Here is a 27,980-nt window from a genome sequence, read left to right as displayed (position 1 = left end):
AACGATAGTGTTTGCTCAAACGTATCCACCAATTGTCTAACCTGGACAACACTTGTTTCACCGCACATACGCCGACCAGTATGATCTACAATTCAAGTATGTATTGGCGTATAAACTGTAATATCTATTCACGTTTTATGATACAGTTGTTCATTTTTGTTTCGTGGTTTTCTCACACTCGTCAGCATATGCGAATCCCTCTTACTGCAATAATATTCAACCAATGTTATACATGTGTATAGAAATCCTGGCGTTCGCAGTCATAACCTACAAGGCAACAATCAACGAGGATCATTAACGAAACAACTGACCAAAAGCAATGAAATGTATTGTTGAAATAGCTTGATAAGAAGACAATATAATCTGAAAAAAGGTAGGGACCTTTAAAGGCAGCCTTTAAAGTTATTGCCGGTACACAAATTCCGTGTAATTTAAAGTTTGTTTAGTCAAATAGCTACATTATTTGAAATATTTAATCATGTTATTTGCTGAATTTCAAACGTTTCACATCCATGATGATTTCTTTTCGTTTGAAACGCACCGCATCAATTCAATTATCGATTTAGATTATCTTATTACTGGGAAAGGTCTGGTAATTTGCATTATATAACATGTAGATCGTCTTAGCACTTCACTTATAGCCACCACGCATGCTCCTTATAGCAGTATAATAAATTTAAATTTTTACAAACAAATAATTCTAATCGACTTTGCAAAGGGCAGTTGAGGTCCAGGGTCAACTATAGAAATTTTAAATGTTGTTAAAGGTCAAAACTGAGAATGCTCAAATAAAGTATAACGATCTGCGATATGCAACTAACTTTACATAGCCGAAGACAATACAAAGTCTGCGAAGGTATCGATCTATCTATCTATCGATCTGTACGCATAGCTTGTGGTCTTTTGTCGCCAATAAACCTTTATTGTGTTTTCGCTAGTCTCATTATAATGATGTATTTCTTAAATCAACTGCCACAAATGAATAGTGTATTGATGGATATATATGAATATAAAACTTGGTGCATCCTGTTGTCATTTCCCAGGTTTCTGTTCATACAAGTTTCATCACTTAAAATCAATATATGCTTTCCCATAATATATTTGTCTACATTACGCTTCTTTGCTTTAAACCCTTTCGTCTAAAAGAAATCTTTCTTCGGCGTCTATATAAACCGGAATATGGGCGTGCAATTTAATTAATTGCACTAAAACGTTTCTTATACAAATTTTAATGTTTATCCAACGTGCAAAAAAATGCGATCCGTATTCAAATTATTATAAAATACACTTTTACCTAAACGGCGTGTTTTTGTAGTGAAACATTTCTGAAAGCGCGTTTCTATTTGTGCATGTGTGCGTAATTATTAAATCTAATATAAGAAAGGCATTTTAGAAGAATAAAGATCTCTTTAAATATAAAGATGGTTTTTAAGTTCTTTTACAAGAGGTTAGTTTAAAAAAGTATAATCAACTATAATGGGCATGAGTTCACGCTGCACACCCCGATAGAATGTTTATATCGGCCAGCTTGTCTATTGGGCGTAAACCAGCGTTGGTGGTTTTAGTGGTCTTCTCTTTTAAATCGGTTAAAAATAGCACGATTCGACGTCCGTTTATAGCCCACAGTTATGTATGTCAAGTACCATAACGCATAGAAACGCCACGCATATACACACATGCATGCTTGCATGCGCGTACAAACCTGTCGTGATCCAATCCCTTTTAATTTCCAATGTCACGATTTTAACCCTGACACAAGTAACATTCCAAAAGCCAATTCAAACGAGACGTGTGAAACATAAATTTATCATACGCATCGGTTTAACTTAACTTGGTTCCGTTGTTCTTTGGCCGGAAAGTTTTGAACTTTTACGTGGGTGTACAGAAATGCGTGTGTACGTGTTATGCCCGGTTTATATACGGTCAGAGTCTGTGATCACAGTTGGAAATTTTAAACTGCAAATCCTAAGTTTCGAAGGATTCGCAGTTGCTCAACATATATGTAACTGAGATAAATATAACACTGATTAGCAATTTTAACACTTATCTCATTCAAATATTTGCTACAAATTCTTCAAAACTGATAGATTACCGGTATAGCAATACAAAATTCCGCTGATAACAGAAACGTTCATAGTGTAAACGGGGGCCTAAAGCAGGATCGAGAGTCTGGGTTTGACCTAAATAGGCTGTAAGATAACTGAGAGAGTTAACATTCAAATCAGCAAACGTACCAGGCCTAAAATTATATGACGTTTATTACCTAATCGTTTATCGGTGTGTACTGACATACGGCAATTATAAGTGTTTCTGGTAAGCACAATATAAGTGATATACATTTGAACTAAAGCCATTAATTTTAATGAGTCGTTTGAAATATATATGCATGGTAGCTTGTTATGATCTATATATTGTAAAATTTCTATCAAATTACGATCTTCTGCTTACATTAAATATCCATGCTATAGGTTCAATCGCGCGAGTAAGCTGGTATTGTTGGAATAATAAATTTATTCATAGATGTGCATGTAAATTATAAAGCAAACATTTTATCATATCAAAAAAGCTTAATAAGTATGTACATTTTCCACTCCCTCTTTTGCACGCTATATATATTCTTTCGAATATACATTGCCAAATGTAGACAAAATGGGCCATATGATCGAGCATCATGTATTTTAGGCATCATTAACTGTCGGCGAGTTTCCATTGTGAAACAAATTACCGAATATCGTTGCGTTCGCGAAAGAAAAATAAACATTCTTAAGCACAAAAGAATATAAAGGGCGATAGGCATTGAACCGCCTAATCGCTGTAAATGTCATTAGCTGAAATCGCACATATTCATTGAAGTCATAATTCGTGTTCGACTTTTTCTATGTGGCTTGTTGTATTCACTAAATACACTCAACTAAATACACAACGATTTATCGAGAACATTTATCGAGGCTATTATATGTTCGCTGCGGAACTCAACCGGCCGACCTTTTCTCTGCCAATCCGAGCCCGAAATACTCATAGTTCTTCTAGTTTGGTGTGGGCGACAATGCAATAAATGCACATGCAAGGTATCACCACTTGGAATTCAGATTACCCGGCAATGCCCTGTGAATCGTGCTAAAAGTAACGCTTTCCTTATATAAGAGAAGCTCACCTTTGGCTTAGGCTTTGGCTTTGGCGAGTCGCAAGAATGTCATAACATCACAGCGGTAGAAGTTACATAACTTGCCTTCTTGTGTTGGTATTAGTGTCAAGTAAGTCAGTTACATAACCTTTTGACGTGAACTGCATGGATATTTATTTTATGATGATGTTTTCATAGTAGAAGTGCCCTATTCCGTTCCAATACGAACCGATTTCGAGTTCGGTTAACTCAGAATGGACATCAATCATTGTGTTTATTAGTTACATAATTCAGTCACATCGCAATCTTAAACAACATTTCCAAAGACCAGAATCTCTCAGTATTTTACGGAGTCTCACTGATCGTTCTTAGTGTATAACCTTGTTTTATAGAATATATCTCTTTTTTATCAAATTTCTCAACACCGATGCATTTTTCATTTTTTTATTTATTAATTCGTTAGCAGTGTTTTCGCCAACCTTTGAAGTTGATATCAACATAGGGTACATAACTAAATCAGTAAAATACACACGAATTTTATGATATTTTCATTTAACTATATATGACATACACATGTTAATGCTGTGGTATATTCAGTGATATAGGACTTTAGAGTTCGCAATTTACTCATTGTATTAAATGTGTTTACCATTTGACTGATGATATGTTAAGTGTTGGTGACGCTGACGTTAACCCTGCCAACTGTGTGGCCAAATCTTTTTTAGTTGAGCTAATTTGCAGCTCATAAACACGCGGCATATACGCGGTATGCACAATGCCAGCTGCGAATATAGAAGATTAACCTAATCCAGAGTCTCTAGACTTCGAGTAGTGGGTTGTCAGGCGGTTAACCGGCGTTATTATGGCTCTCGATCTCTTTAGTATTTACGACTCGTGACGCCAATAAATGTACCAGTTGCTTTTAAAAAATCGAAAGGCGACATAACAAAATGTGAAACATGCAGTTAGTATTGAGCTTAACCAGACAATACAGTAAAGAATGTTGCTTTGCTGCAAGATAATTAGCTTAATTTAACTATTCCGCAGTTCAATTGAATATACCTATATAGTTATATTTAATGTACTATATATGCAGAAGGTCTTATATCAACTCAATTATAATGACAATGCTTCGTAGGACGAAGCCGTGTAAGGTGTTTAGGGGCTTACAATAACAATATTTTGTGTATAAATCCTTGTTTCTATTTAGTCATAATTCCCGTGAACAATTCAAATTGGTGGTTGATATCTAATAGAATATTTCCATTAGTGTTCAGTTGAAAATGAGCGATTTAAATAGTTAAAAATAGATAGCTTACATCGTCTTACTCTAGCTTCCATGCATTGGTGAAAATGACCTGTTCACTACAATTACGTGCATGTGTCAGAGGATTAACTCACTAGTTCTAACAGGCTTTGGTGAGGTCTTAGACTTAAAGCCGGGGTATCTATATAATAAGCTTATCGGAACCGTGAACGAGATTTTCGGTGCAAGGCCCGGTCTGTGCTATAAGTGCTTTATATAGCTATACTTCGAAAACCCATTTCAAATTTAGGTCTTAAAAAACACGGCTTTTTGGAGGACCGTTTAGCCAAAGAAACAGTTCCTTTACAGTTTTGTAAACTTACTATATATATATTAAGTATATATCACCAGACATCCATGCACTAGCTTCTAGTTTCAAATGGTTATATAATTAAAAAATCATGCGTTGTCGTGACTCCTGCAAGTGCTATCAAGCATGTTACTGGATACAAAGTAAAAACGTTTCGTGATTATGTTCCAACGGCATATAAAACTTTCGTTGATTCCAATCCTTCTATAAAGATGACTTCGTCCCTAGATTTTGTGTGTTAAATGAAAATTATTTTGAATTCAGCTTATTCGAGAGCTTTGAATTTACAAATTATATAACTATGAAGAACTAAGAAACTAAAAAAACATGGGAAACTAAAAAATAGGTCAATTAAGGATCCACCGCCTTTGCGCCAGCCTCTGACGCAGGCTAAATTTAACTACTTAACCACTGTTCACAGGTTAAGCAGTAGCCTTACCATGATAAAAACGGCATGGCGAAAATTTATTCAAAACCGTATCAGAATGTATTAATAACATATGTCGGTAATCCAAAGTTCGCGTTCTGATTCGCCAATTGACACTACTAGAGCTAAAGCTAACTATACCTTTTTGTAACAAGCGGCTCAAGGGATTAAATCTGTATACTGAAGAAAAGCGGGAATTAATGTTGCCTACGTTACAGGCCGTTTTAAAGTGTCGAGGTATATAAAGGGGGTAGGTAGTTCGTGGAACTCTAAAGCATCGAGGAAGCCAGGCAAGCTGCCAAAATTTCAAGTGACAAGACAAAGGTCGAAAAGATTTTGAATCAGGTTCTATATTTCATTGTTGAACAGAATTCTATTGTGAAATTCGCAACGATTCTGTCGTTATGGGTACGATAATCTACCTTATATTATAAAATTCTCATCACAAAATTCAGAGAGAAGAAGTTGTAACTACCCCGTTATATAGAGGGGCAAAAATATTTATTCCAATTTAATTTTTAAAAATGTGGCACATGCAACACAACATAAAACTCTCGTACATGATAACACGGTTTTCCTGCTATGACACGTTCTACCCAAGTTTAAGTTTTCACTAACACTTACATAGTCTTCTATACGGCTCTGTATATATACCAAATATAATGTTGCTTACTGAATCTTAAGCACTGAAAATAGTCAAATAGTTGGTAGCTTTTACTCAACTAAGTCAACTTGCCTTCTCCGCAGGCCCTTGTCTGGAAAACAATATACAGTGTAGACAGATAGAGCTTGTCCAAATGATAGGATTTTAGAACATCTGTCCTACGAAATGGAAAGATATTGTAAATTCCCCCCTAACATATGTACAACAAAGAATCCAATGAGAAAGCCAGGTACTAGGAGGGCTAGACCGGCGAAGATTAACTAAGACAGATCTAAGGCGATTGAAGACCTCTTAATAAGACACTGACAAACACCAGGTGCATGCACTTCGAGAAACGTGCCTGCATCATGCTAACGTCAGTATTGGCTGTCGGGTATACGGTTTTATATTCACTTTTCCATTCATATTCCGAAAACCAGATTCAAAAATGAATGTGAAAATAGCTGGATATCTGACGAACAAAATGAAGATATTTTGAGGATAAAATGAAGATATTTCAATTAATTACGAAGTCAGGAAAATTAGCATAGATGCTGTACCTTTTAAAATACAAGCTATAGTTCTTCTGTACAATAAATATCAACCAAAATGTGGATATAATAAAATATTTTTCAAAATTTTACTCGAAAACGGTTCGTATAATAATTTGAGATTCGCGTAGCGCGTTGTAAATCACCTATAATAGTGAGATTTGCGCATTGGTATATATGCGTAAGTAAACAATACCAATAAATGTCTCATCATTATCGACTGGTGCATTAGGTGTCTGGAGACATATAGGAAGGACGTTGATCAGTAGATGACTATAGCAAAGAGCCTAGTGTAGATCCTTGTTGAACGCCACTATACATGCATTATATCTGTTACTCGGTCACATCTCATTTGGTACTTTCGTGTAATTAAGATTTATAAACCATAACTGGAGTATTTCTTACTCCACAGTGATGGGTTTAGCCAGGAGTATAGGAAACGGTCGACTGTATCGAGTGGCTTTTTGAGGTTTAGAAATACAACTCTGTTGATTAGCTCTTCATCTATGTTGTCTAGGTACTTGACTACTGAATTTAAGAGACTGACCTTTGTCGAATGATTCTGAATGAAAGCCATATGATAGAAATCGGTCTATATAGTGACGCAGTCATGTCAGTCTAAATTACTTTATTCGAGTCAAATGACAATGTAATTGTCATTGAGCCTCTTCGAATTTCCCAAGCTTCGTACTTGGGTCAAATAACCTTCAAATAGTTTTAAAAAAAAGTAATGCGTGGATCATGCAAGCATAACTTGCAGAGAAAAATCTACTGCGTGGAAAGAAGCGGAGTTATTCCACATTTATGAAATTGATTATAAAATTAAAGTGAATATGAAACCGTAGAGCCGACGTTCAGTACTGTATATTGATATCAGATACATCACCTGGCCTGTTTGTGATATTGTAATAAAAATTGCATATTCCATCGCTGTTATTTCAGTTCACTGTTAGCTTGTTTAATCGCCTTTGCTGGGCGACGTCTAGCAGACCGGCAAACTATTAAACCACGTATCGAACTGTTGAAAGGGAGTGCTTTGATATACTGCAGAGCGGCCGTAGTGGTAAGTGTTACTTTGCGCTAGAATAAATATGTATGCATGAATGCTGTGTTGTTCTACGATTGACATCGATTGAAAGATCTCTTGTGCTATAATCAGTATATATTATAACGAAAACGTCTGAATTTCTTTAGCTACATTCTGCATACTATGTAAGGGCTTATGACAAAAATAATTCATGCCTGGTGCATCTGTGCATGTAAAAAAATCTCTCTATATTATATCTAGTTTAGTTGTTTTGTCTAATACAGCAGTTCACTGTAGTTGCTTTTGTTATTGAGGCATGCAGTGATTCGCACTGACTGTATCCCGTATCACAACATTTGTCTCTTTGCTGAATTTATGTATCATAGCATTCGTCTCTTTGCTGAAAAAAGCAACTTCGTTGCTGAATATAACTTATGTGATGTTATAGTATACGTTAATTTACAGTTGGCTTTTATTCGATTTGATTTCAAACCTGGCTATAGTTTCATTTTATAGTTGTCCAAATTTCGTGTGCTGAATCAACATTAGAAAAGTAGACGTTTCGGCTGGGATCGTTCTATCAATCTTTTTCATGAGTTTTAATGGCCACACGACTGGCACGGGTTAGCATAGTACAAGCATGTTAGTAAAAATATAATAACGCGCCATACCCCTCATGCACACTGATTGAGAGATTAAAAAACACCTCGTGCAAATATAAACATTCCATAAAGGCTGTTTACCGCGAAGATTAATTTATCGGACAAACATTTTGTACCGATATATCTCTTATCTGGTAGCTTCGCATCAAGCAAACTCCTGACAAATCAAAGAATGTCAGGCAAAAAGTTTACTTGGTCGATAAAATCCTCCGACCGTCTCAAAGGCGGCAAAATTCTGTATAGATTATAGACTTGTGCATGGGTTCTTTTTTCGACCTAAGCACTGCGCGAAATCTCACCGCGTGTCACGAAGGCATTAACATCGATTATTTGAAGGGAATCGGTCGTTCAACTGTCTGGCAGTTGTCTAATATTCACCTGTGGTTAATTGTAAGAGGTGTGGTCATTGGAGAAATGGTGCGGAAAGAATAGTATATAGTGGAAAGTCGCTGGCAGCTATCTTTTCAATTCAGTTTGTGTTAAAATGGCACAAATTTGTGATCGAGTGCACGACAAAGTTGGTTTCTTGAAAGATCGCCTTGTCAAATTGCATGAAACGCAGTATAAGCGTTCGCGATAGGATAAATTCGATAAGATAAATTCATGATTACAGGACTTTTAGGGCCACATATGCAACTTATATTGCATGCCGACTCTGGAGAAAGGACTTCGGATCGCCAACCAGAAATACTATAGGAAAATTGTTATGAAAGTTATAGGAAATTCTCTGTCCAAAATTATCCGTCCACCGTTCATAACATAGAATTTCGACGACTTCGGGTTCCGCTTTGTTCTGTAACAATACCCGGGTGTAATCTCCGGGCGGAAAGAAAACCTTCGCACTGCTTCCGGGAATATATATTTACCATGTTTCTTATCATAATCATTTAAGTTGCCTAGAAATGCTGTGATGTAAACAATGAAACGTGAGCTTCTAAATTTTGTTTTTTTTAAACTGTTTGTACTCAGAGGTGTTAGACTCTAACATTTGCCCCCTTCCTACCTGGCACCTGCATGCTTATGAGCTACATATAGTCATGCACATATTTTGCTTGAAATAAGCTACGGGTAATTAATTATCCTGACTTTTTACTAGTCATAGGAAGGTTTGGATTGTGCGCTAAGAACCTGTGATGTTTAGCTGATATTTGCAGTTCCATTTTCGATATAATAATATCGTCCGTATAATAATAATATCGAGGGCGTGAAAAGCGTCGTAAGAATGTCCTGTTGTGGAAGCACATGCAAGTTGGGCTGGATTTCCACTATAAAAAAATAGTTCGCTAGCGAAATATTTGCATATTTTCTTTAGAATTTTAACAGCATAAATAAATTATTTCAACATGACAGCTCTCAATTCAAAAGAAAAGATGCAAATATTTCGCCTGCGTCGGAACTATCTCTCTGTAATTGGAAATCCACCCTTAATGAAGACTGCTTCCGACTTACTCGTTTCTTATACGCACGTGCACGTACGGAAAATTTTGAATGCTTTCAAATTTTTATTATTTAACATCTAGGTTAACATAATGCATACTAAAATATTCAGAAAACTAAGCTCTTTCGATTTATTCACTTAATTTTTTCATCAAACGTAACATGTAGAAGGATTTAGACTTTTACGTGCGTGTACGTGCGTATGAAAAACGCGTAAGTGGAAATCCACCCTTATAATGAACCCAAGCCAAACATAAACGCCTAATATAAATACATAAGAGATGCCTGCGGATGAGGCTACGCTTATATGCATACCGACGGCTTCTCTCCTTTGCAAGCACGTCGTAGTATTGGACGTTCAAAAAATATGTCAGGACGATTGCAATTGAAAATCACGCACTTGTCCTATAAAATGCTTAGTTTCTCTTTAATTAATTTAAACCCGACAAAATGGTTTTGACTTTTGCAATGGAAAGCGTGTATAGGTCGTGTGAAGTCAGCGATTAATTCCGTACGAGGACGATTTGAACACTTATCATTATTTGACGCACGAATGACTAACGATACGTGTTCGTCTAGAATATACGTGCAGACGATTTTCAGGAAGCATTGAGTGACCTTGTCATAGCAAGGTGATTGAACCCACACAAACAACAATCTATAGCTTATATCCGTAGGAACGTATCTCGTACTTTTCCTATAGTAAATTCTCAGGGGAGCTAGCCGGGGTTTTTTATTTATCGACAAAATAAAAAAATGAAATAGGAAATAAAATAAAAAATAAAGTAAAATAATTCTAATTATTAAAATACAATTTTTCATCAATTATAAAAGTCTTTCTTCCAAAAAATACGTCGACGTTCATGATTATTCACAACTTGTATCAACCAGTTTCAATCGGAACATTTCAGCATTTTATAATATAAAATATCTTTAATAAGTATTTTATAATACAGTGTTCCCTCGCTATTAAACTCTAACTCACAAGGGGAAAGAAAAACTGTTCGAGTTACCAGGGGTTCGATCGTTAACCCGCGGGTTGGTGTCTCATTATGTTTATATTTACGCACATTGGATTGCCGCAGTTTATGTGTTTATTTGCTAAAACGTGCTGCTTCAGTAAAATAAGAAATACTGACTAAAGCAGCGACACCATAAAAGTTAACTGGACATTAAAGTTATAACTGAAGTTAATATGTAGAGATGTTACAAAACTAAAAGAACAAAAACCTACTAGCTAGATCAATAACGATCGTGGCACTATGGATAATCTTTTAAAATTTATAATCATTTATACAATTATACACCGAATAAATTATTGTTATTTCGATAGTTTCCGGTTGTCAAAATGCTATCTTCTCAAATTTTAAAGTTTACTGATCTATAATTCGAAACCAAAGTTCGAGTTAACCGAATATATTCGACTAAGGGAAAGCGACGAGTTCGAGTTAAGCGAGTTCGAGTTAAGCGGAGTAAAGAACATTACCAAATGCAAGGGGAATTGGATATAGTTCGAAATAATGAGGACTTTGAGTTACAAGCGAGTTCGTGTTAGCGTGCTACTACATGTATGACTGTATCTTAAAGCTAGTATTTTACAATTTAACCACCTCAGAGGTATATAAGTTTATGTGATAAAATAGGCGACAAAAATGGATATATTCAGATATGAATTACCGACGCTCATGTCTTATATATCTATAGTCCTTGTACATATATTTACAAATATTTGGGAATTTTATCAGAGTAGTTTTCAAACAAGCATCATAAGTATACTTATTGTTTTTCGATCTTGTCAATCGACACACCAATTCGCATGATCACGTTGCAAGATCATATATTACACAAAACACGCTGTATGTATATAGATATTCAAGCAACAAAAACGCTTGTAATTTTTTATTAGATTTGCGGGAAACGGGGCGTAGGCAAATATTTCGAACACCCATGTTAATTGTTCGTGCTGTTCATTCTTTCAGGCACACGCTCATGCAAATAACCAATTGATATGTGTTCATATAGAATCACGTATAGTTCCATGCAGGAAGCATTTATCTTATCAAAATTAATTGCCGCATTTAGGCCCGTCACATCAGCATACATCATCAGCTGATTTAAAACTGAGCTATACATAGGAATTTAAATGAGGCAATAGACCTTTTCAGCTTGAACTTAACCATTTCAGACCATGACTTGAACCATACAAGCTATTGGCGATTTATTTCCTCACAGATGATTGCAATTCACGTTCACCCTGTTGCTATATCGAAAAATGAGTACATCATACATGCAAACAAACTCATTGAGAAAAAAAAATGTTGGTTTTTTTTTGCTTCGTATCCTTGACTACGCAAAGGACAACAGTCAGTATATTAACCAGGAGTTTGTGCTGAAGTGCCACTCTAGACCAGCAACTGATATAGCAGAACCTACGTCGTCTTTCAGTTCCATGTTCAAGCTCTAATTTTCAAGTTTACGTGGAAGGGCGAAATTTAATCACCAATCGTTGCCCTTAAGTTTGTGTTGTTGGCGTTTCACATTTCAGTGGTGTATATCGACGTTCGACGTAAAGTTCTAGACAATGGTGCTTGTGAACGTCTCAGAACCAGTAGCTAATATTTTGGATTTATTTGATTAAACCGATAACAGAAAACATCGCAAACCGACTGTAAGTAGATAGTTGAGTAATGTCAGTCATTTGGCACGTCATGCATCCTAATCCTGCTAAATTCGCACCGTGTAAAACTATCCTCTATCGGCGGTGCTTTCATTGGTGCATTAATTTAAGCCCCGTTTACACCACAGTCAATTTATTGGCACGGCACGGCTAAAATTGGTATCGTGCCTAATTTTATTAGTGTTCAGGCTACCAATACAGGCGAGCATGGATAAAATGGGCACGGGTACCCATTCTAGCTGTGCCTTGCCAATAAATTGACGTCTATTGTAAACGGGGCTTTAGAACAAAACGTTTCAATAATTTGCATATTCCTTCGTTAGAGAATTCACCGTATGACAAAGTCAGTATAGCATTCACGCTTTAAGTTGTCTATGCTACCCAAGGCGTACTACACTCTATTTGTTTCATTCATATATTCATTAGATTTACGTGATTCTTACACTGTATAATGGATGCCATCAATATTTGATATTTTTCATTATATATTTAGCTATAGATCAGTATATTCATTTCAATTATGATTTGATATTATGATACATGCACAATTAATTTAACAATAATTTATATCCGTACATCTATTTGGCCATTTTGGGGCCTGGAATTAGTGTATCTTTAATATAGCTACGAATATAGAAACTATTTTCATTTGCATCTTGTCATTACCAACGGCCATGCACCGACCGACTCCGACCATACAGGACGCTGTAAAACACCATCTTTTATAGGCTATTTAGCTGGCGTTAAAAGTAAACACCATGCATGTGTGAAATTGCCCAGGTCCGGCAGAGCCACCATATTTACGAGCTTGATATAGGCCGAGTGCATGACAAAACAGGATCAATATTTATCGAGACAATAATAAATAATATATAGATAATAAATAGAAGAAAATAAATATATAGATATCTTTATCTCTTATCCCAGCAACTCTATTACCCGATAATTTCTATACTTCCACACGTATAGTGACAATAACAAGTAATCTCTAAATGAAGAAAAGAATGATATATTGTGTGTTTTTCAAAAATTCCAATAACGCAAATATAATACGTGCATGCATGTAAAACGACGCTAAGCTCATAAGCTTCTGCATATATAGGACGCGTAAAATTTGTTTTTCGTTTTAATATAACACATGAACTGAGAGTCGCTTTCCCAGCGCAACTTGATGTAAAAAAAAGCGTGTGAAACGACGCTCACTTATATAAGCTTCTGCATACGTCGCGTAGAATTTGTTTTTCATTTTAAATAAATAACAATTAACACATGAACTGAGAGTCACGTTCCGAGCGCAGCTTGAGCCTTGATGTCATTGTATAGGTGAGTGGGAGCACTTCTCTGTTAAGGAGAAATCACTCCAGTCGATTCGTTGGGCGTAGCTATCATAATTTAAACACATGAGTCATCAAAACGTCAAGGGTTTCGGTGAACAGTGATTCCGCGTCACTTTGGTTGAGGACCGTCGCACTTTTCAGTATCTAAACGTGGAACTCTACTGCATGTAGACTGTTTGCATTGGGATTCATAGGATTTTAGGTATTTGTATAGTTTATTTACTTAATATAATAGTGGTGACTAAAACAGTAACCTCGCAACGGGCTATACATATGTATGGTGTCCTGAATGTGAGGAAAATTGTGGAGGGTAGCGATTAGTTTTAATTCCGATTCCTGAAGATATTCAGAATTTCCAACAGTGTCAAAGGTGATTTTGTTGCATGTATTTCTAGTAAACTGAATAGAAATCTGCCATGCATATCTAGCATATGTAAATTCGTCAGGTTTTTAACTGAGTTATGGGTTTTACGAGCAATCCAATAATCGATTTGAGAAAAGTGCGCTCTTATATATTTCTGTCAATAGGCCGTTAAAATGCATAACTTTGATACACGTTTTGTCGACATCTGACACACAATAATGCGATTATATTAATTGAAGTTCGGATTATACAAGATTAGTTATATAATTGCTGGGCTTGTTAGCGGTTCTTCGCATATAGTTTTAGCCCGTGAAATTCATTGTGATTTTATAAATACGGCGCGGAATGCTTCAAATTTGATTATAGCGACTTGTTTGTGAACTATATTTTACAACAATATATGATTACGATCATTGAATCCATGCATGCATGCCCTATTATATGTCTTGGGTTTTAGATTTTTTTTAAATAAAATGGAAATTTTAAGTCGATCGCGAATCATTATTAAATTATCACAAGTCACAACATGTGTCCTGAAAGCCTTTTATGAAATCATGTACACAAGGTTTTGTCGAAGCTCAGTCCGTGCGCAGATGATAAATATAAACCAGACACAGTACTAAAATGCGGTGCCCGCAATGCTCGCCTAGAAATAAATTAATAAAACGTCCGCTCATTTCTAACGACATCACCAACTTACATTCTCCTGTCGGCCGCAGACTGCCTTGTTGGTTGGTACATTAAGGTCAAAATTGCGCCGTTTTAAAATCTTCAGAGATAAAATATTTAGGCTAAAAATACTATCTAAAAATACTATCAAAATGAAGAGAAACGTGAGACGAATAAACTGGTGTAAAGCCGGAAACTAGAAAAGCAACGATACAGAAGTCAAGGATTAAGCGTACTGCATTTTTAATTTGTTTAATAATTTTGAGCGATTTGTCATAAAGTTCGCTAATTGAAACTATACTTTAAAACCTTCGAAATAGAATATATTTGGCTCAAAGTACTATAAAATAAATCGTAATGTAAGACCGATCCACTTATTTAAGGACGAAAATTAAAAGAGAAAACCAACGATATGAAAGATATCAAAGACCAAACTTACTATTACTAGTAAAGTATAGCATAGTAATTTTGAGCGATTTTTCAACAATTCAATTTCGTTTGTCTTTCAAACGTCATAAATCGCTGCGAATACTCTTGTTTAGTAATATATTTAAAAACTGTAAGTATAATTTCTTACGCTGAATCGAATGGTGGTATTTTTGTCCTTCTTGGGTGCATAAAGCAGAGATACACGCAATTATCAGAGTTTGAGATTGAAATTGAAAAAAGAACGTTCCTTTAAAAAAGGAATTTGGCAAACGTACAACAAGATTAATAGTAATAATTACGAAAAAATTCCAAGCATTCCAAGCATGTGCAAGGAATTTTTACTAGGCGATTAAGGAAACGTATTGATGCGAACAAACAAACTCACAGGCAGAATATAATGCGGTGCCAAACTTGGCGCGGTAACCGCAATTTATCTTTATTTACAAAATATTAATTGGGCCATGCAATTAGGCCTGTATATACAAATTGTCCTGCGAAAATACTATAGAACGAAGCTCAGGAAGTATTGCTTGAGGACAAATTTAAAGTCGCTCCAAAGGGAGAACGCTATAGTAAAATATTTAAGAGTTATACCACGAGCTCGAGTCGTATATGAGCTAGACTAGAACGACCAGCTATTTTGCTTCTTCTTTGGTTTTGCTACTCACCGTAAATGAGCTGATATACGGTGGGTTAAAAGGAGTTTCGGTATATATATATATATATATATATATATATATATATATATATATATATATATAATTATATATATATATATATATATATATATATATTTCATGCATGTATATACAGTCATTCCCAAAAAGGTTGTCCAGACAAATACATATAAATACATATATATCGATCATGTGATCAATCAACTCGCGCATGATTTTTCATTATAATTGCGAGTTTGCCTATATAGTGCGATCATTGCTCACTTCTCCAAAACGCCGTCAGGTGATCGATATTATATTCACGCGTAAAAACGCTCAGGTTGATGCAAGTTGATATAAACAGGATGGAGCAATGTTGTGCTGCCCACATTGTTCAGAGTTGTTATCAATATTGAACAATATTGTTACACCCGATTCAGTTTCAACAATATTGTTCAATGTTGATAACAACTCTGAACAATGTGGGCAGCACAACATTGCTCCATCCTGTTTATATCAACTTGCATCAACCTGAGCGTTTTTAGGCGTGTATATAGACAACCTTTTTGGGAGTGACTGCATGTATATATGTCGAGTATATATATATAATAACATACAAGTAGTTCGAATACAATTTCGTTCATTTACAGTTTCCAACTTCGTGTCTTTTCAATATATTTGATTTCTATTTTCTCTTTTTAGAATCGAGTCCTTTTTCTACATCTATTGTGTTCATATAAAACATAAAGTCAAGTGTGTATAATGTCAAAGTTAAGCCATGAAAATGGGGGCGAAGGGATGTCAAACAAAAGAGAATCGATAATTGAGTTACCTAGCCAACCATCGATACATACTCGGGATGAAACGCAAACGAAGACTGAAAGTTTGCCTAGGTCAAGCCGATCTGCCTGGTTTGGAGAAAGCTTTGGCCCGCTTGGAAAGTATGGAAAGCTAAGAAGGGCGCAATTTGTAATGGCAGCAAAGAATTTAGAGGTATATATATATAACGCGACTGCATCCACGCATGCGTTAGTTGCTTTTTTTTCAGAAATTACTGCATGCATGCATGTAAACAACTTTGGATTCGCTATATATGTTCTAATCAGTATAGTTAAATATATCAATATATATTTTTGCTACTCGATACATTCTATAATGTTTAGGGGTTCGCGGAAAATTTTTTTGATGTTTTTGATGCTGCACAACATGGTTACGTTAACATACAGGAACTTGTTGGCGGTCTACGCCTCCTTTGGCAGTAAGTTTGATATTTATTGTGGATATCATTATAATATTTAATATGAAATACACGCCATCCGGCTTTCTGTGAGAACCCTTTAATTAACCCTAGACAATATCACTGAACTTAAGTGGCGAAGAATTGGTGAAGATTTTTATTCTATTTTAAAAAACATGCACAACATATATCCTACTTAAGAAATAGAAAACATTTTCCGTGTTTCTATGCAGTTATAGAAACACGCGTGGGAGTTTGGGAGAACGAGAAATGATCAGTGGGAAAACGAGCCCGTAGGGCGAGTTTTTCCACGTTATTTTGAGTTCTCCCAAACTCCCACGCGTGTTTCTATAACTGTATAGAAACACAGGGAAAACGTTTTCTATTTCTTTTATAATGTAACTCGATAAAAAGATTTTGTACAAATATTATAATTCGATTCAATTACAAATTCTCATTACATCGCTTCGCTTGACAAGTTCGGCGGGAAAATTCCCGTGTTTCTATACAGTTATAGAAACACGCTGCTCGACCAATCAGCACGCGCGTACTATAAATGTTATATTATAATAGCTATTTAACAATTAGACAACGAGTCCGAGTTGTCTATGAGCGAATAGTCAACGAGGCGAAGCCGAGTTGACTATTGCTCATAGACAACGAGGCCGAGTTGTCTAATTGTTTTAGTATAAACTATAACATTAATTTACAACTAGGAAACACAATATAAAATTCTTGTTGGCTTGCAAACCATTCTGAAATTTATTTCGTATATTAAAGGAAGAAAATATTTTAATTGTTGTTCGCGTAAAATGTTTTAAAATTCAGTTTAAATATAAAAATTCAATTGAGTATACGTTATTTTTATGTATTTTCTTACCCTTAAAAATTGCAATTCCGTATTTTGTTGCTTTTTTTGTTTTTTCTGGTACGGAATTGTCCAACAAGTCGTCCAAAAAATCTTCAGATACTTCGGCGAAACGCGAATTTTCCGCCATTGTTTTGAATTTTGCTACTAGTAGGCTATCACTAATAGCCTACCAGTAGCGTAGCCAATCAGAACGCAGGAAAAGTGATAGCCTATTAGTCAGTTTATACTAATAATGTATAGCTGCAATTAAGAATAGCTAGATAGTATAGCTACTATTTTACAGTTATAGGAGGCACCATATAAATTTTTAAAACTAATCGATTTTTAAATGGATTATAAAATCGATTAAACTAATCTTTTTGTGTCAGGCGTCATGGAAAGAAGAAGGATAGCAAACTTATACGATGGTTTACTAATTATTTCGAAGATATCGTTGGTAAAGATGCAGAAATTCGTCTCTCCGAATTTAAAGCAGCAATGGAAGACGAAACGGTATTTTTTAGTTCGTTTTCTACGTACTGCATGCTTGTAATGCATGTACTGCATGCTTGCATGCATGCATGCATGCAAGCAGTTCCACGTTTTTTTAGGCTGTATCAATGATACGCTAAAATTCTAAATCCAAAGAGCAGTCTGTATACCTCTCTGCATGTTCTTCGTTTTTGATAAAAACCTTCAATGTACCAAATTTCAAAACTATATATACCGCTTCCCCATGCATCCATGCATAAATTTATATGTGTTACAGAGCACTTGGTTTTAAATGAATCTTTTAATGATGACCAACAATGTCTTTCTAATTTTTCTTCCTGCAGTTCAGTCGAAACCTTTTCGACCTGTTGGATAGCGACGAAGATGGTGAAATTGATATAAGTGATTTTATGAGCAGTTTGGACAGACTTGAATGGTAAGAATTTTATTGAATTTTCCAGTCAGTCGGTTTGAATGACACCGAATATGTTGCTTTCTCTCGAAACGACCTCGCATCCTTTTGTTCATTTTTATGCATGCATTTCCAACGCATGCAAAATATGCATTATGTACGGGGATATAGCTATCGAGTAAATTATTAGATGTACGTGAAAAAAGCAAGAGCCTCTGCGTGGTGAGGCTATAGACCCAATGAAATGAATTTTCCATTAATGACTGCAATTCTAAATAATTCAATATACAACCGTGTAAATATCTAGGGTTGTTGACTTCTTGTTAAACAATCTGAACTGAGCGTGAAATAGTATGGTTATATTTGCATGCATTCGACAGATTTTTTAATACGATTTGCTTTGACTGCCATGCGACTTCGTTGGAAGCAAGTTTGCACACTTTAAATCGGTAGAATTTTATTTTTTTATCCTTGTATTAAGCGCGTCAACGGACACAAAATGGTACCTGTGGATAGAAGAAAGATTCAACATTTCAACAACGGAGGATCGTACAATAACCTTTCAACAATTCAAGGAAGCACTTCATCTTGAAAAGGTGTGCAATTGTATAGTTTCGAAACATGGGTAGACAAACAGTCCGATTTTCTATGGAGTAAGTTTGACTGCATGAACTGCATGAACTGTTTTTTAGTCCTATATAATATAATAAACTGTATGATTGTCGTTTACCTATGTTAATTTTCAGCCGATTCTATTTGATGAGAATCAACGTAATTTATTTAAAACGACAACTATAGTTGTTTTTCTTCGTGAGACATTCGCGAAAAAATTCCCGAGTAAACCATCATGCATCATTCAGGTTTTCTTAATTTTCGACCTAAAATTTGAATGTATTTCCTGGTAGACCTTTTTCGCTGAGAGATTTTTTACACTATTTGACGATAACGGTGATGGGAGGATTGACATGAAAGAACTTATCGCTGGCCTGGAGGTGTTGACCAAAGGAACAGAAACAGATAAACTGACATTTTTGTTCAGAGTTTATGATTTGGATGGTACGTTGACCCCTGCACGTATACATGCACGTTAATATTTATATAGTATGGTAGCATATATAAGCATTTTCTCTCGGAAATGTGCAGTTTTTGCAAAATTCGCGAAAGGTTTTAAAATGCGTGGCAAAATGGCTGAAAATCTGGTCATGCATAGCCGTCGCTAGAAGCTAAATTGCCTCTGATCAGAAAATGTGTGATCATACCGGCATTAGTGTTTGCATTCCTGGTTTTAGAAGCGAGAGCACAATTGCCATTAAAAAAAATCAGTCGGACATAAGACGAACAAACATTGTACGGGCCGACAATGAGAACTGTTGATGATAGGCATTTAAAGTATTTAAGTTGACTTTAGTCAAAATGTCGTTTGCATGCTAACTGGTCAAAACAAAATACGGAAGAACTTCCTCCAAAACAGAATTTAGCCGAAATACCACCCCTTTCCCTTTTAATAATCTTTTATTATTTCTTAATATGTTTTTTACATGTAGGAAATGGTTATTTGAGCGCTGATGAGATGAGAACAGTCTTGACTTCTTGTTTGGAAGAAAGTAAACTGAAGTTAGACGATCAGCAAGTAAATGAACTGATGGAAGTATTCTTCGAGGAGATAGAAACAAACGCTGAAGGGGAAATTAACTTGGACCAATTTAAATCATTTTTGTCTAAATATCCTGGAGTGTCGGAGAATTTGTCCATAAGGTAAAATTAAGACGTCAGACGTGTTTATCAAGTCAAAACCGAAATTGAAAACCGAAATTTATGGAACCCCGTTATTGGAGACATATCTCTGTGTGGTGATTCCAGCCATTGCATGTGTGTAGTTCATTTGTAGTTTATGTGTAGTTCATTCTAACTTTTTAAAATGGCAAATTTATAAAATAAAAAATAAAATAAAAACGTTGATAAAGAGTATTGTATTTTAACGTTTCTCCTATGCTCCATACGCCGAATCGGCCAAATATCTTCGAATTCATGTTTTTTCACAAGGATTTTTAAACGTGATTTAATCGAATTCGGAGTTATCCTTATTACTTTACACTGCACACTGCAGTGCAATACTGCACATTAGTTAAAAAATTATACAGCAAACAAGTGTACGTAACTAGCTGCAATTACCGTGTATCGAGTTTGAGCTCGCATCTAAGATTTATTATGCTCTATATCATGTAAGGAATTCTCGACTTTATGTAGATCCACAGCTGAAATTTTTCGGTATACTTTATTTAGATTTAACCTGTCACATTTTTACACTTCATTTTCTATGTATGAAGTGATCTCCCTAATATAATAAAAATATATATGATGCATGTTCATGGTATTTTAATTTTTTTCAGTGCTGGAAACTGGTTTAAGCCTCCTGTTTCTGTTAAAAAACCCATGTCGAGTTATATTCCGAGACGTCTCCGATGGGGATATATTAAGAAGAATCCGAGCAAAGTGTTTTTCGTCGGGCTTTATTTCTTGCTAAACGCCGCCCTGTGTGTTTGGGTTGGCGTTGTGAGGCGGAACGAAAGCGGTTGGATTATCCTGGCTAGAATAAATGGAATGTGTCTCAATTTCAATTGCATGTTTATTTTGGTGCTGATGATGAAAGGCCTTCTTACATGGCTGAGATCTACAAGCTTTGGAAAGTACTTTCCTATTGACCAGCACATCATTTTCCACAAATCTGTCGCAGGTGTCATACTTTTTCAAGCTCTCCTGCATTTCGTTGGACATATCGGTCGATATAGTAAGTAGCTAAAATTGAACATAGAACAAGGGAGAATTTCGTTTTAGACCAATCAACATGTTTGCTTAAATTATCATTTTACATGAAGTATTGAGAATTTAGGCATTCGGATTGGCTTAGCCTCAAAAAGGGAGACAAATATGCCGATTAGTTTAAAACGAAACCGCCCCTTGTTTGAATATATAATTTCATATATACAGCTACAAGATAGCATAAGCAGTTGGCAATCTCGGCTTGAAATGTAAGAAACGAAACCAATTGCTACAAACCCCGAAGATTTACGAGTTCGAAATTTTACGAGAAAACTTCTTAATAAGAGTACGTCCGAATATGCTAAGAGGTCACACACACACAGTCATAAAAGATTATAACTCTTACTTAGATTATGCATGATAAACCCTTAGAATAAAGTAGAATTCTTGCTTAGAACTACCTCCAATGATGAATTTATTCGTTTTGACTTTATCTGATTAGTTGTCGTCAATATTGATCAATTGAAATCGAACTTTACTGTCGCTGAATACTTGTTCACGACGAGGACACCAGAAGGCTGGGTGAACGGGTCGGCAGGGCTCACCGGGGTGCTGTTGTTGCTTGTTCTAATAATTATGTTCATCTTATCACAACCCTTCGTCAGAAGACAAGGATTTTTCGAGGTAAAAAACTTCTAATGTGAATTTCATGCATCCGCGATCGCTTGTCCAATCAGCGCTCATAATCTCCCTCGTAGTTAATCTGTATAAAAGCAATTTAAAAGGCATAATTTAAAATTGGTTATCTCAGATACATCTTTTTCTGAAGATTTTTATTTGGTAAAAACGGTTATTTTTTACTGAAAAAAACAGGGACCGCGGAGCGTTTTTCGTATTCCTGGGGCTCAAAACCGCGCGCCTGCTAGGAGAGTACGGAAAAATTTTGAAATATACACAGACCTCTGAAATGGCCGCAAATGCCTCTCAATTTAAGGATTATTGGGAAATAGTAGATACTTTGGGAAATTTCCAGCATGTTTGGCGCTCATATACTAACAGTAAACAATATAACCATGCTTTGGTTATGATGTCAAATATTTTGATATGGATAACCACGCTGTTTTAATGGTCAAATCGGCTTGTTCTATGTAAAGTTTCTAGCATGTTTGGTGCTCATATGCAAACATTTATGTAAAGTTGCAACTTGCAAGCATCGAATATGGCCGGAAAACGGTATATACAAAAATTAAACAATACAAGCAACCAAAGATCGAAGACAAGGATTAAATTATGAGAGGAACCACGCTGTTTTATGGTCAAATGCTTGTCCTATATAAAGTTTTTTGTTTCCAGCATGTTTGGCGCTCATATACTAACAGTAAACAATATAACCATGCTTTAGTTATGATGCAAGCATGTTTGGTGTTCAAATACAAACATCTATATAAAGTTGCAACTTGCAAGCATCATCTAATATGGCCGGAAAACGGTATACTCTACCATGGTCGAAAGTGCCAGAAAACGGTATACACGGCCATGGTCGAATATGGCCTGAAAACGGTATACTCGACCATGGTCGAAAATACCGAAAAACGGTACATTCGACCATGGTCGAATATACCGGAAAATGGCATGAATGGCCATATTCGACCATGCTTTGGTTATGATGTCAAATATTTTGACACGAATAACCACGCTGTTTTAATGGTCAAATGCTTGCCCTTTTTGGCTCTGTTTTTTTTTTATTTTCGCCAAACATGTGTACTTAATATAACTAATTTCAGCCTATCTGTAAACATGGCGGATTTATTGCGACAGATATCGTTGGAAATTAGAATACTCATTTCTTTGAATTGGTTATTAAAATATACGTTGAAGAAGTAAAAGTTACGATAGTATTCAAGATAAGATACACTGCATATACTTGTAAGCAAAAAATACAAATTGCAAAAAGCATTGCTTGTAAATTTGAGCGAACTAAAAAATATTCGGAATTAAAGACTAATTACGGAAGAATTAATGGTGGGGCTAAAGTCCAGCGAGCCACCCTGCTCTGCGGTCACTGAAAACCCCCTGAAAAAACTAAAAAAATGGTTTTAAATGGTTATCAATAAAAAATTGGTACACTAAATTAATCTGAGGTAACCAATCATAAATAGTTTTTTTTTAATATGCTGCCTATATAACTTTACTATCTTCATTTTTTCCCCTAGCTTTTCTATTATACCCACCATTTGTACGTCGTTTGGTGGATAATGCTTATTATTCATGCCCCAAACTTTTGGAAATGGTTTATTGGACCGGCCGTTTTGTATTTTGCCGAAAGAATCTTGCGTTTGAGGATCGTTAACCGAGCACGTTATGGCAAAACCATTATAGAAGAAGGCATAACACTCCCATCCAAGGTATTTAAATTTGTTTTGATACCAAAGTACATGTTGCAAGCGATAAGTACAGGTAATTGAAATTACAAAATTAGAGATAGGCAATCGTTTCTTAAATCTATCCATTCCTTTCTGTACTGGGTTGATAAATTGATTAGTGGATTAGTTCTGCCACATTTTATGACTAGAAACAATAGATACAGCCAAGGACGCTGCGTTGAATTTTAACGATAACAATTGAAATAACCATTATACAATACGGTGGTTTGCACTGTGCAGCATTTTCGTCGAGGATATCTCTTACGTTCCAAGGATTTGAATATGCACCTATGTCTTTTAATATAGGTGACACATTTGGTGATAAAACGGCCGCCAAATTTCCATTACAAACCTGGTGACTACGTCATTGTGAACATCCCCGCAATCGCCAAGTACGAATGGCATCCATTTACAATCAGCAGCTCGCCGGACCTAACAGGTTACGTGTGGCTTCATATTCGTGGAGTGGGGACGTGGACGAAGAAGTTGTATGAATATTACGACGAGAAGGAAGAAGAGGAATGCAAGCAAAAGTCAGTTAAACGAGGAACAATAAGACGGAAAAAGGCTTCATTTGTCCAGGACAAGGAGAGGTATATAGTCAACATATTACATTCAAAATGGGAAAAAAACATATTTACATCATGTTTAGAATACTAATCAGTATGCAATAACACACAGAAATTGTTACCATGTTGGGGTTAAAGGCGATAATAACTTTGGCACGCAATGAATGACCAAAGAACACAGTTTAACAAAGTACATGTGTTGTGTTAGACTTCACATCTTTCAGAAGAGGAAAATCGGAGTAGAATAATTATGCAACTTTGAACTGTCTTTTAGATAGGTACATTCTTATTAAGAAAATATAGCTATATTACCAACAATATTTGCTGTCTATCAACAGGCAAACAAAAAGAAACATGCGTCGACGTTATGCAGAGAGTTTCAAAAAGCATAGACTTGGTGCTATCAGGGAAGAAGAAACAGAACAGCCTAATGAAGATATAAACACAGAGAATGAGGATGATGCAGTAGAGGCTCTTTCAGAAATTGTCATCGAAAACAAAGCAGTCGTTGCCAAAGAAAAATTCTCTTCGCCAAAACGGCAGAGTATGGGAATGAGAACGCCGGAGCGAAACGCAAAACATATATCCATGGACAGAAACGCCGCTAACAAGCTGGAGGTAGAATTTATTCTATGCATACATTAAAACTAGCTAAAATGATTACAGGTAAATAGGCCTACATGATGTATTGATATATTTGTCAACTGTTTCGCTCATTTTGTCTCTTCAGCTATATGGTGTTAAAAATTTTCTAAATTTTAGAATGCAGCGACAGTATGTGTAGGTGCACCGCAGAAAGGTTGTTGGAAAAAAGTCTTTCTGTAATTTTATTGATTTTTAGCAGATTGATTTCAACATTAACTATATAATATATTCTGTAGTCAATGGGAAATACTGCAATTTCATTAACTAAGAGGGGTGCCATTTGACCATTAATTACATCTCACACCTTTGCAAGTTGTATTAATTTGCATTGCACTCTAGCCAATATCAATCACTCTAGTATTTAAAACTAGCCCTCACCATAGAAGATTCAAAATATAAATTGCGGAAGTTAAATTATGAAAAATTTCAATTATTCAAATTTGTACTATTTATCTACTATTTATCAAGTATTGTCATGCCAAATTTAGTAACTATTTAAAAATTTTAATGACTATACTTAATATTGTTTAATTTATTTAATTTATTTATCAATTATATTGAAGTTCAGTAAACTACTCGTATAATATTGGCATCAATCGCACGACATAATTCCCTCTTTTGCTGATTTGATGTCTTCTGCAATCAAAAGGGGGGGGGAAGGCAATTTAATTTCGTTTGGCAAAAAACTCAGGTTTATGAAAATAGAACAGCAACTCAAACAATAGAATTTCTAATTCTAAAGGACAAATTCGAAACTAACTCAAGCATTCAAAAAGCTTTAATATAAATTATATATGCGACGCTTTGAAGGACACGCAATGCACGCATAAGGGTTCCGATTTGCATGACCATGCGTTTGACTGATCAGAATTGATTATACTACTTCCTAGATTTACATTGACGGACCTTATGGAGCCCCGGCGACACACTTCACCGAAGCAGAGCACGCTGTGCTAATATCAAGTGGGATTGGCGTAACGCCATTCGCATCTGTTCTTCAAACAATCATGCTGAGATACAAGAATGCATCCCACTCCTGTCCAAGCTGCAATTACTGCTGGGTTGGCGATGTTCCATATTCTTTGAGAAAGCTGCGAAAAGTAGGTATTATGACGTAAATAACGAGTGTGATGAGGGAGTTTGGGGATAATGTAGCTTATTTTTAAATCGTCTACATTGCCATGCATATGATGCAACATGTTTTAAATGTCGAGGAAGCTATCATAAATCCATAGAATTGTAAATTAAACAGATTAGCTAAGACACAAAGAATTAAAATAAACACAAACGTATACCTACCAATTGTAAAATTCTGTACGTGTGCATGTCTGAAGTCATCCGTGAATGAACAAATTTTACTTTAAATACCCTATTTTGCAAAGGAAATTTGAATTGAATTAAATAAAATGAAATGAAAGTTAGCAAAAAAAGGGAGCTTCGTTGCTTTTCATCATGTTTATAACCGTTGAAAAAAAACATTATCCAGGGGCTCTCCAGCTTTTGTACAACTGCATGGTCCCTGATGAAGTTATTAAACCAAATTCATGATCATGCTTTTTTAATTGGGAATTATTTTTGTTAACATTTGTTATATGAATATTAGTTTTATAAATATTTATTTACATTAGACCCGTTTTAGCGCCTTATTTCACATACATTTGGGACTATAAAGAATGAGCTGTTATACCTAATTGGGTATTCATCAACAATTTTTAATATTGGAGCGTATTATTAAATTTACTACAGTGGTCACTCTATATGTAGGAAGACTATAAATAAAAACTGACTGATATACGTATGTGGCTATTTTCTAGGTCGACTTCTTTTGGATAAATCGCGACCAGTATTCATTTGAATGGTTTTTGAGTCTCCTGAATCAACTTGAATTGGAGCAGTCAGAAACTGAAGGAGTGTTCACCGACCATTTCCTCGATATGCACATTTACATGACCTCGGCTTTGAGAAAAGAGGACATGAAGGCCATTGGGTTACAGTTGGCGCTTGATCTTATCCACAACAAGAAGGAGAAAGATTTGATTACTGGCCTGAAAACAAGAACAAACCCTGGTAGACCAGATTGGGACACGGTAAGTTAAGCAGATAAAAAGGCGTGGGATGGTCTCTTGGAAAAAAATAAATATCTTCATTTATACACCTATAACATTAATGGTCACCTTCCTTAAAATTTTCGCTTATACAAACACTGCATGCGATTGTGCGGATGTTTGTAACAAAGCTGATTATTAACAATTCTGGCAGGAATTGTGGCAGGATAAAATCGGGGCGAGTTGTTTTTTGTCAAAGTGACAGATAAAGCAACCAGTAATTTTAAGAAAATGCATTACTAAAAACAACGAAAGAACGAACAGGCTCAAATTTCTTTTGCATGAGCAATATTTGTCTAGCTTTTGGGCAAATTATTTTAGGTATGGAAAAGGTGGTAATATATCCTATAATATGATATTTGTATACGCACGCATCCATAAAACATTTAATACATTCACCTCTTTTTTAGGTATTCCGCAACCTCCAGAGCCAAGATCATGGCAAAGTTTCCGTATTTTACTGTGGAAATCCAGCTCTTGGGAATACGTTGAAAGCCTATTGTCAAAAATTTAACTTTGGATTTAGACAAGAAAACTTTTAAGAGCAACTTCACACAATTTTTAAAAGCACAGCAAGAAAATTTTACCTTACCGAGACTTTGCAATATGCCAAAACAAAACTTATCTTTTTATAGAAATTAGAAATTAGAGTGCCGGTTATACCCGGCAAGTTGGCATAGGTTTTTCCTTCCTGTTACGAATTTCTTGCACTGCGGAAGAAGATTTTTATCTATACTAGCATGTAGTCTATTACAATCAACAGCGGACTAAAACATACGGGATGAGGAACCTTCTCACTTCTCACAATTTAGAAGTATATAATAGACAGCTATATGCTTGCATCGCATAGCTCCAATCATCGGCGGTT

At 35.5% G+C, this 27,980-nt stretch overlaps 1 protein-coding gene across 3 annotated transcripts; it reads left to right on the top strand.

Moving 5' to 3' along the window:
* Positions 1 to 7: 7 nt before the first annotated feature.
* On the top strand, positions 8 to 27,980 carry LOC114524283 (NADPH oxidase 5-like). 3 transcript variants are annotated; one of them, XM_028545438.1, is made up of 17 exons: positions 8 to 96; positions 243 to 373; positions 16,322 to 16,612; positions 16,783 to 16,877; positions 18,096 to 18,219; positions 18,543 to 18,634; positions 19,092 to 19,206; positions 19,516 to 19,666; positions 20,155 to 20,365; positions 21,001 to 21,398; positions 21,873 to 22,054; positions 23,584 to 23,775; positions 24,100 to 24,386; positions 24,701 to 24,980; positions 25,898 to 26,107; positions 26,822 to 27,094; positions 27,523 to 27,980. In XM_028545438.1, the coding sequence occupies exons 3-17, from the start codon at positions 16,382 to 16,384 to the stop codon at positions 27,652 to 27,654; spliced, it is 2,973 nt and encodes a 990-aa protein (XP_028401239.1). In that variant the 5' UTR covers positions 8 to 96; positions 243 to 373; positions 16,322 to 16,381; the 3' UTR covers positions 27,655 to 27,980. The 3 variants fall into 3 exon arrangements, with proteins under 3 accessions (XP_028401239.1, XP_028401240.1, XP_028401241.1); XM_028545439.1 differs by lacking the exons at positions 8 to 96; positions 243 to 373 and adding an exon at positions 2,834 to 3,254; XM_028545440.1 differs by lacking the exons at positions 8 to 96; positions 243 to 373 and adding an exon at positions 12,137 to 12,155.

Source organism: Dendronephthya gigantea, unplaced genomic scaffold (assembly GCF_004324835.1).
Source record: "Dendronephthya gigantea isolate DGI-Jeju-01 unplaced genomic scaffold, DenGig_1.0 000030F, whole genome shotgun sequence".
Lineage (NCBI taxonomy): Eukaryota > Metazoa > Cnidaria > Anthozoa > Malacalcyonacea > Nephtheidae > Dendronephthya > Dendronephthya gigantea.
This window is presented reverse-complemented; position numbering and strand designations above follow the sequence as displayed.